Raw genomic sequence first — 11,465 nt, 5'->3', positions numbered from 1 at the left:
GTGGGAGGGGTAAACGGCGGCGGTGAGTCATGTTAGGGTTTCTTTACTGAGAAAGGAAGAACAGAGAGAAACGGGAAATGATTTCAACAAAGGAAACTAAGAGTGTATGATATAGAAGAAGATGGGCGAGAACTTAGAGCGTATGAAATAGAGTGTTTCCACTTAACCGAGTCAATTGGCATAACTTGAGGAATAGCGGTTCATCTTTGACTATTGACCGGTTCAATTTCAAGATCAGAGCCAGAGAACTTTTCAATACGTGCGTTTGACCGGATAAGATTTGTCTATTCTATAATGCATAAACCCATTGTAAATAAGGCAATAAGACTTGTACCTCTTAAAATTCAGCATTTTAGGCTAAATGCTTATTAAGTTATAAAGATATATATATATATATATATATATATATATATATATATATATATATATATATATATAGGGCTTAAAGAATATGTGGTTGTCATGTACCTAAGTTTATATATAGAACCCTTCAAACAATGTAGTTTTGATCCATTTATATCCAAACTAATCATGATATCTCTTTTACTATTCTTCCTTAATCATGTGACTTAGTAAATCGATCAAATTTATGTTCTTTTTCTTCATTGTGTCTAAGAACTTAAAGTATTAAAAGTCGTAACCATTTAATCAACCCTACTAAATTCTAAATGAAAACTAATAAAATAAAAGATAAAAGAAGAACATGTCATACCTTAATCAAGCTTTTCACTAAATCATTGGATATAGTTTTTCAATTGAAAGACAAAATATTTGTTTTTTTATATTCTCTATAAACTCCAATAATTATCTGCAATAAAAATACATAACTGATCATTTCAGTTCCATAATTGAACTTGATTCTATGGTATTCTATTAAAACAAAACTAAGAGAAAATGAAATTGGATTTGTTTTGTTTAAAACTACGTCGTTTAAAAGGATCTATATCTAAACTTAGGTACATCACAGCCACATATTCACTTTTCCCATATATATATATATATATATATATATATATATATATATATATATATATATATACACACACATACATACATACATGAGTGTGTATATGTGTATGTTTGTGTGTGTGAGGTGCAGTGCGATTTTGTAAAATTAGAAATCGCAAACCGCACTGCATAAACTCTAAACCACATTATGTTGTGCGATGTGTAACATTCTGCATTTCAAACCCATTTTTTTCATTTTTAATCAAAATCAATCATTCCAATTGGTTGTGAGACCTTACTATAAAGGTCTCCCCTGTCCGTTGGGAAAACTAAGTTGTCTTAATCACTCACCCTCTCACCATCACACCTCTCTCAAGTCGCTAACTTAACATTTATAGCGTTTTCATGAGATCCCCTCCTGAAGAATGGCTGACCGTGTGTTTTCTATTTTGACTCTGATCTTCACCGAATCAACCAATCTCATGTCTTCACCAAAGCAGCCAGAACCAGAAGTCGAACCGAAAATTTGAGTCACATCATTACGTCCTCCGCAAAACGATGATAATATACCCTAGTGGGGTATGAAATTAAGTTCATCAATACCATCCAATTGGCATGTCATGATAACCAATTAAATATGATACGACATTAATTTAATATATACAGACAATCTAGAAAAAAGTTAAATTAAGTTGACATTTTTGGTTCTAAGTCTTATGAAAATCTACCCTAGTAAATAAAAATGATTTTGTCACTTGTCATCTTCTAATGCATTATGCTATATGGTCTTTTCTTGTTATTTTTATTTTTTTCCACATGTCATTTTATAATTTATTCATTTTATTAAATTTCACATAATACTTAAATGTAATAATAAATATATATCAATTTCATTAATATACTTTCTTTCTAATTTCAAAATGACTAAATTAAAGTTTCATTAGTTTCTTTTGTTTATTTATCTAAATTAATTGTTTAAATTTAAAAGAGAAAAAATAATTTAATTTTAATAATTTAATTTTTTTTATTTTTTTATAATTTTAAACTTTTTAAATGTTTAGAATTTTTATTTTAAATAAATTCATGTAATACATGAGTGTCATAAAATTATGAAGTAGTTTATAAATAAATTAAAGTATATATACGTTGCCATTTTAAAAAGTAAGTTAACATTTTTTTACCGAAATTTACATACGTATTTGATACTCTTATTCCTTTTATGCCTATAATTATTCCTACCCATTAAAATTATGACAAATCACCATTCATTTTAATTTTATTTAATATATTCCTAATATAGTCTTAATGAGTTAGTTAAAAAAAATATGGAATGATGACACTTGTCATAATCTTATTGGATAGGAACATTTGTAAGCATAAAAATAAGAATCAATTTAATTTTTTATTCTATTATAATGATAAGACTATGTCCAACGAGACTATTGGGAAAATTAAGAATAATATTTTATTGATGGTAAATATTATAAGAAATCTTTAAATATTATTAAAAGAGAACCTTTAATTCTAAACTGAAAAAATCAGGACAATTGATTGCATTTCAATCATATATTTTCCACCTTTGGATTATTTGACGACATCATCTTTGTCAATCCATTTATTTTTGTCAATAGATTTTATAAAACGTATATTACGTTTTAAATTAGAATTTCATTAATGACACTTAAATCTCACCAAAAATAAAATGAATTAAATTTGAGAATTCTATTAATGACAATTAAATATCACCAAAAATAAAATGAATTAAATTAGGAATTCTATTAATGACAATTAAATCTCACAAAAAATAAAATGCAAAAATACCCCATCTCCCTCAATTCTTTATATAATATATCTAACCTAAGTTTTGTAGTGGAGAAGAAAATAGGGGAAAACAGGTTGTTTTGATTTTTACTTAATGATTTAGATTTGTAGTCGAACGACTGGAATTATAAATACATCAGATAAAGGTAAGAAAACAAGTAACTCAAATTCCACTTGACAATTTTTTAGTCATCTCATATATGCTTATTTCTTGATAACTAATATTTGTACTATTTATCGATATTTGTATTAAAGTTGTGGCAACATGAAAATGATTGTTACTCAAGTTGCTTGATTTTTTTTAGATTTCTTGTAGGTCGAAATTGGAGTTGACGAACAACAGAAATGGTTGAATTCATCTGGGTTCTTGTGAACGTAAGTAAAATATATTTTGATTTTTATGTTATGAGGGTGTCAAATTTTGGGGTTTGAAAATTAATTGTCACAGTTGTGTTATTTAGAAATTTGAATCAGATCATTCTATGGGATTCCCCATTTTTTTCATACTTTTGACGAATTGTTCAATAAATTGAGCAATCAAATTATAAACGATAGACTCGTACACAATGTATGTCATATCCTTTGCTTTTGGTTGTTAAAGTCACAGATTTGTTTTTTTTTTTTTCGTTTTTTTGGATGTGTTAGGATTTGAGACCTTGATTTGGATACTTGGAAATTTTGTTTGGTCTACCTGTCTACTACCTGTTCGATGAAATGCTTAAGGTAACAATATTGGGATAAACCTACGGCCCGGTTTAAATTACTTTAAAAATATATTGGTTTAAATTACTTAAAAAATATACTTGTCGATTTTTGTTATCCTTCACGGTTTAAATTTGTATGTTTCTCCTTAAAGTTTCATGTTTCATCCCTAATAGTTCTTTGTTTATGTTCTAGTTATAATGCCTTCTTTGACCGTTGATCATATTGGTTAGTTTCTCATACTAAGTTTTATTTGAAAATTATATTTAATTGCAAGTTATTACACTATCTAACATTCCAATAATCTCTAATATTTGTGTGTGTGTGTGTGTGTGTGTATATATATATATATATATATTATATTATATTATATTATATTATAATATAAGTTTTTAAATAAGACATAACGAGATTATCACCTTATAAAAATAAAAATAAGATAGCAACCAATTAACTGATTCTTTATTTCAATATTTCATTATTATCTTTAAACGATTAATTATGTTCTAAAGTTTTGTTATACGGAAATTTTGTCAGATATATAAAAATAATCATGTTTTAATTTTTCAAATTATAAAAGTAATCATGATTTATGTTTTTCATATATGAAAATCATATTACGAAAAAGAGTGTTAGCATCTACCCGTTTTAAAATAAACTTCACATATTATTTTAGTTTTTAAACAAATATTTTGACAAAATAACTATTTTTTTAGGATTAATGTATACTTATATATGAATAGGAGATGATACAAGAACAATATATTACGTGTTCTTTAAAGTATAACATGTTCCTGCTAAGAACATATGAAAATTTGCATTCATAAATAATCTCATTTTTTAACCAATTTGCTAATATTTATTGCAACACACCCTCCCTCTAAACCTTAAGCCCCTAAATAGTCGTCTGAAACTTATCATCAAAAGAAACTATTTGGTACCGTTGCATCACTAATAGTCAAAATAAACTATCTAGATATTTGGTCCAATGTTTCCTCTATGTCCGCATGAAGATGACATGTTACCATTCAAGCTGATAAGAAAACAATTTCTAATCAAATTATGTTTCGCGATGGCAATCAATAAAGCTTACGGAGAAACAATTCCAAATGTAGGTATTTATCTCCCAGAATCGGTTTCACACATGGCCAACTTTATGTGGCATTGTCTAGAGGGATATCGCGTGCCAATACAAAAGTATTAGTTAACTCTAACGAACAATTCAACGACAATGAAGTTTATACATCAAATATGGTCAACAAAGATGATATCATTGCTCTGTAGGTATTTATCTTTAAGAATCGTTTGGAGGCAAGACCATTTTATATGGAGACGACTTTAGACAAATTCTTCTAGCAATACAAAGAGGCAATTGTTCGGATACTGTGCATGCATCATATTCGTCCAAATTACGGTGTGATGTACAGTTTTACGTTTAACCGTAAATATAAGATTTATTTTGGTTGTCTAACTAAGATTTGGATGAGACAAAAGCATTTGATGAGTGGATTGTTAAAATTGGTTAAGGTAATATTGGTGGCCCTAATGATAGTGAAGCTGAAATTGAATTTCCAGAAGACGTTGTTGTTCGCTCTATAGGTGACCATATTCATTCAATTGTATCCACCATTTATCCATCCTTTGAAAACCATCTTGATGATCAATCATATTTTCAAGATAAAGCTATTTTGGTCCCTACAAATGAAGAATTTGATGCTACCAATGACTACATTTTAGGATTGATGAAAGATGAAGGGAAAACATATGAGTTCAAATTCTTTACGTGATACAGAGTTACCAGGTTTTTTTGAGGAATCAATTTACTCTTCAGTTGTGTTGAATGATTTTAAGGCATTTGGAATTTCCAACCGTAAACTTACACTAAAAATAGGTGTTCCGGTCATATTACTTTGTGATATCGACCAAACCAAAGGATTAGGCAATTGTACTAGATTATAGATTCTTAGGCTTGGAAGAAACGTCATTGAAGCCTGAATCATATATGATAGATTCTTTATGGAGACTACTTATATACCTTGCATGAATTTAATTCCGTCTAATGAAAGAATCTAATTCTGTTTTCAGCGGAGGCAATTCCCTATAGTAGTTTATTTGTTATGGCAATTAACAAAAGCCAATGATAATAATTATCAAATGTTGGATTATACTTGCATAAGCTTGTCTTCACTCATTTTCAGTTATATATTTTTTGTTTATTGCGTCACAAGTGAAAAGGGATTGAAGGTACTCACATATTACGAAGAAGGTTGTCAAACTAATAAAACAAAAAGTTATGTTTACAAATAGGTCCTTCAACTATTATAGATATTCAAATGTTTCTTTGTTTTTTTTTTCAAACATTTAAATGTTAGCAATAATGTTAAGTCTGTTTATGTTACTTTATTTTTTATAGTGCCAACTTTTTTATACATTTACATATACATTTTTATATGTTCCCCGCGTTTTACGCGGGTCATAATCTAGTTTATTAAAATTCCACCTTTAAATATATAAATATAAATTTATAACGTTAACAATAAAATTCATAGATATCATATCATATGCATATGAGAATTATAAAGTAGTATAACTGGACAATGATAATTACGTTTTATCAAACATTCCCATGAAACAACTTTATTATATTTAACTTAAACATCATACCATAATTTTATGATTCCTATTATTTTGAGCGTTCAAAAAATATGGGTAATGGTCCATCATCGCAATCTACATCGACTGGAAACTCATCAATCTCGTCCGTCCAAAGATTCATCTCATCATAATCAACGGTCCTCAATGCACGCCACACAACACTACTACACTTGAAGCCCGACCCAAATGCAATTTGCCATACCCGGTCCCCTTTTTTGAGCCGACCCTTTGCCTCTGCGTACGCCAGTTCGTACCAAATGGAGCTGCTAGAGGTGTTGCCGAACCTATACAGCGTCATTCTAGAAGATTCCATGGCGTTCTCATCAAACCCTAGGTTTTTCTGTAATTCGTCTAGCATAGGCTTCCCGCCAACATGCGGGAGGAAGAGTTCGACGGATTTGCTGTAATCTGGTATATAAGGTTGGATATCCGCCTTTGGCCGGAGTTTTCTGGCGATGTTATTTGTTAGGTACATGAGTTTTTCTGACACCGGAAGGATAAGCTTACCTAGCGCAGTTACGTTTGATTTGACGACGGTGGATGCGGCATTGAAGAGGTCTTTATTAACAGTGATGCCTCTTCTCCCGGCGTCGTCTTCTTCCTGAACGATGCAGTTGTACGACCTGTCGGAACTCGATTCGTTGGTGTGTACAGTGTGGAGGAGTTTGTATTTGCAATTGTTGTGATCAGAAGGACGATTTGAGAGGAGGATCGCCGCTCCGCCGACGCGGAACAGGCAGTTGGTAAGGAACTTGGAACGATCGTCTCCAAGGTAACAGTTCTCGGTAATGCTCTCTGTACTCATCACCAACGCATAGGAATCATGATGCACCTGTGAAATATCACATATCTTGTTAGGTTCTCTGCATTTTTCTCGTTGATATCAAATTATAGACCGTTAGAATTCCATTTTATTCATATTACACAATCAAACAATCTAACAAACCCACACATAAAATTTAAATCAGGATACTGGATAGGAATGTGACGATGATAGATCATAGACGCTAATTGACGTATTGAGGAACTTAGTATTAGCAGTGTTTACTGTTTAGCATGACAGATAGATAGCTAATAAGCAAATTAGGTGATCAGATTCTATGTTGCCAAAAGCTTAACCTGAAGTAGCTGTTCTGCAAGTCCTATCGCCATGAGTCCTGCACTGCATCCCATACCAACAACATTATAGCTGATGATGCTTTCTTTAAGCTTATATCTGTTCACTATCATGCTAGAAAGAGATGGCATAGTGTTATAAATACAACAATTCACAACCAGTATTCCAATGTCCTCACATCGTACCCCTGTTTTAGCCAATAACATGTCTATCGATCCAAAAACAGACAATTCCATTTCCCTTCTTGATTCTTTCATGCAGGGATCAGGAATATTTGCCAGGTATACCTCTGCTAAATAGGTCGAGTCACCAATTCCTGATTTGCCTAGAACCTTCCTCATGAAATACACAGTTTCTTCTGAGAAATATCCACTGTGCTTTGCTTTGTCGAGCATGAACTGTTTTGTGCACTTTTGAGCATCCGGGGGCTTGTAGCATGCGAAGTCTATTAAGTAAACTCCACATGAACTTCTCTTGATCATGTAGAAACCTAACAAAAGAAGACTCATGAGTAAGGTTATTAAGATAAGTTTTGGTGCAGTATTGAAGCTGGAGTACACATGGTCTTCTTGTAGATACTTCAAAGTGAAGTTGATAGTAGGCATAGTGTTTTGAACTTAATTAGACAACTAAGAAATCTTTTCAATCAACAATGTGTTTGTTTACTGATGAAGGCTTTCCAATGAAACTTTCATAAGCCTGGTTATCAAACTTATAATAAGTAGTGGTTGTAGACTTGTAGCAATATCACTTACTTTTTCCATGATGGTGATGCATAAAAAGATGCGTGAACACAAGCGGAAAAAAGCCTGTATGCAGTCTATTTTTGTAAACAGAAACACTATTACATTTACTTGTCATCTTCTTGCTTATACTTTTGACAAATATAAAATGGTGTGTAAGAGCATAATCTTTTTCTTCACATCGCCCCCCTTAAAAAATTACTTTCTTGTTATAGACATGTTAGCTTTTATTAGACATGACATTATGAGTTATTATATGCATGTGAATATGCAAACTGATTTGTGCAGAATCCCATCACCTTTTTTGTGATTATTAAAATCTTGAAACATATTGATGGAATGATTCTCCATGTGCAATTGCTGATATTGTCTTAAGTAGAGGAGTTTTAATCCTGTGGGCTAATGTTTTAAGTTATTGACATTGTGTTTTGTGGAAATATTAATAATAATGGTTGGACGTGTATAGTAAGTTGTTAGTTCATTGGCTTCCAAAATCTTTAATAGGGTTTCACTTGTGTATGAGTTGGGGACAATCTGTCAATTCCTTGTACTTTGTACTTGTTTAATCTGTTAATGTGTTGTTAAGTGCAAATGCCTAGGTCTAGTTCTTTTGTTTTTTTATTGGGTTTATCTTACTAAAGTATCATCATAGTTATTCCTGTGAGACTACAAAGAAAAGACATTATTGTTTGCAATAATGAGTGATTTTGGATAAATTGCGTGATTGTAAGTGCAAAAAAGAATCATTGTAAATGGCATTAACCCGAAATCACTAGTTATTGATTGGACTAATGTTTTCCTCTTCATTATTGCAAAAGCAAAAGTTTATTTACTGTTAAACATGGGTATGTGGATCGTATTCATTTGACGTATAAGGAAAATGGGAACTGGTGAAATCATTTGGCTTTATAATTGATACTTTTGTGTCGGGGTGGAACTGGGCTTGAGTTACAGTGGGCTGCACAACATTGGCTTATTGGGATAGGATTTGGGCCATTCCTGGGCCAAATGGCCTGGATCATATCTAAGCTGTCCTAAACCGGTCTCTGGCTAGGGCTAGGGGTGTTATTCGGTTGTTTAATCGGTTGTTTAACAATTCTAAATTAATCGTAACCAAATTGAATAAGATATAACTTAATCGGTTTTGATTTATTTGGTTTGGTTTACTGGTCAAACTGAATAAGGTTCTATATGTTTTAGGCAAAATATTTTTCATTCATAAACCAGGAAACTAGAATACTTTTTGTTTATTTTATGTTCTAGTATGTAATATAATAATATAGAAGATTAAAAGAGTTTCATTTAAAAATATGTATGATATTTTAGAAGGTTATAACCTAGAAGCATCTCAATTCATTTTGTAATACTTTTTCCAATATTTTTGCTACTTCAAAATTTTTAACTCTTCGACGTATTGCTAAATGTCACCTAGACCACATTTACATACCACCTCTCAACTATGAAGATATCACGTCATATTCATTGTACGAATGGTTAATGTCTGATTATGCAACAAGTACCTGCAGTTTGAGAAAAGTAAAGTTTGCTAAAAGCCTAAAACTTATTCGTATATTCATACTAAAAACTAAAACAAAACTGAAGATATTAATCAAGGTCTTATTTGGTTGGCCCAAATTAGAGGAAAATGAAACGAGTCCAAACTTGTATTGTATAACCTGAAAACTGAGAAAGCCAAAGTGTATTTTGTTTGGGTGGGTATTTGGTTTTGGTTTTTTATAACACTCTGAAAAACGTGTATATATATATATATATATATATATATATATATATATATATATATATATATATATATATATATATATATATATATATATATATATTTTGCAAAAACACGAAGATTGATATTTATGCAATTTATGAACAATTTAATTATAATGATTATACATTTAAAAGCGGTCTTGTTTTTAGGACTTTATTTTTGACATTCAATGTATCTCTTCGTTAGGTTGAAAAGTTCGACGAATGTATATGTATGGTATCATTTCTTTCGAAGTATTGTAGGTAGTTTTCTAGGTTGGGGGACGAAATAGGCTCTGAATTTGCTTATTTGGTTTAGGGTGTATTTGGCAAAAGTAGTCGGAAGCTGGTAGTGGATAGCAGGTAGCTAGAAGCTGTAATTTTTATTTGTTATATGAGTGTTTGATAAAAGTAGTTGGAAACTTTTAAAATATGTAAAATTATATAAAACAATAATTGTTTAAAATAAATAAATATATAAATATATATATTTTTAAGGGCAATTCTGAAATTTGATATAAAAGCTTAGTAGCGTTTTGTTAAACTTCAAATGAAATAGCTTTTAGATTTTAAAGCTTTTTGTTTAAACTAAAAGCTAAACATCCGTACTGTCAAACGAAGTTTTTTGTTTAAACTGAATGTTTTGTCAAATGCTCGTGTTCCCAAGTCAATATATATATATATATATATATATATATATATATATATATATATATATATATATATATATATATATATATATACTATTTTCAGATAATAAGTTATTAAATTCAAATCAAGTCATTATTTAGATAACATACAATATAAATTCTTAAATAAGCCTTTATCTATAATTAGAGATTTAATATTGACAATAGTAAACTTTTATATTTCTACTTTTTACTTTTAAATAATTTTGATATAAAAGTTTCCATCATTCATAATTTTAAAATAAAATTAAGTTGGTATTTTATAAGTTATGATTTAGATCCTTTATAATATTTTTAAAGTTATGTTTTTGGTCCTTATATAGCTTCTATTTTATAGCCTTCTTTTTTATTAATTCCTTAAGATACATTTTCAAGTTTTATTTTCGTTCATCTCCTTCATATATAAGTTTTTGGATCGAAACTTTATTTTTATACTTTTGTAATCTATTTGATATGATATAATCGTCATCGTGATATATGTGGATTGTTGACATTTGTAATTTACATTCTATATACGAATTGAAAAGGAGTTACTCCGCACATTAAAGTTATGTTTTCATCTCTTACGTAATTTCTTTTTATAGTTTGCGATATTGCATTGCGTTTTTCAATATAGGGAGTTTCCACAGCATCATACAGAGAATCCAAACCCTAGTTATTTATATAAATATGTTGATGTAGACTAGTCCAATTAAACATAGTCTTTGGTGGATCAAATTTAGGCCCAAACATGTCTTGAGTTTATTTAATTGGTTTAGAGACCCAAATAGTTTTCTAGACCGGTTTACAACACCGATGATGTTCGAGAAACATTTTGCAAATTTGTCATCCATGAAGTCATTCCATTCGACCACTTTGACAACCCTCGCCTTACGAGAATAATCAAAACTAAACTCCAACCATGATATAGCGTTTTAAATCATATTACTCTTAGACGTGATATTATTAGATTTTGGGCATAGGCAAAATCGAAGATAATTGTAGGGTTAAAGTACAATAATTCTTTTTCATTTGTTTATGACTTTTGGATCT

At 30.1% G+C, this 11,465-nt stretch overlaps 1 protein-coding gene across 1 annotated transcript; it reads right to left on the bottom strand.

The window, feature by feature from the left end:
• Positions 1-6,102: 6,102 nt before the first annotated feature.
• Positions 6,103-7,916, bottom strand: LOC145055599 (3-ketoacyl-CoA synthase 11-like). The gene is made up of 2 exons (XM_079003950.1): positions 7,246-7,916; positions 6,103-6,958 (listed from the first exon to the last, which is right to left on the bottom strand). Exons 1-2 carry the CDS (start codon positions 7,846-7,848, stop codon positions 6,155-6,157), a joined length of 1,407 nt encoding a protein of 468 aa, XP_078860076.1. The 5' UTR covers positions 7,849-7,916; the 3' UTR covers positions 6,103-6,154.
• Positions 7,917-11,465: the final 3,549 nt, after the last annotated feature.

This window comes from Lactuca serriola, chromosome 5 (assembly GCF_051521515.1).
Source record: "Lactuca serriola cultivar US96UC23 chromosome 5, Lser_US96UC23_V15, whole genome shotgun sequence".
In the NCBI taxonomy this organism is placed as follows: domain Eukaryota; kingdom Viridiplantae; phylum Streptophyta; class Magnoliopsida; order Asterales; family Asteraceae; genus Lactuca; species Lactuca serriola.
Note: the sequence above shows the minus strand (reverse complement) of the source record. Positions and strands in the feature narration are given on the sequence as shown.

Excerpts from the sequence above, each read along its gene's own strand:
- LOC145055599 (XM_079003950.1), bottom strand. The coding sequence starts at position 7,848 with ATGCCTACTATCAACTTCACTTTGAAGTATCTACAAGAAGACCATGTG. Across the intron at positions 6,959-7,245 it reads TTGCAGAACAGCTACTTCAG|GTGCATCATGATTCCTATGC; the intron begins GTTAAGCTTTTG and ends GATATTTCACAG.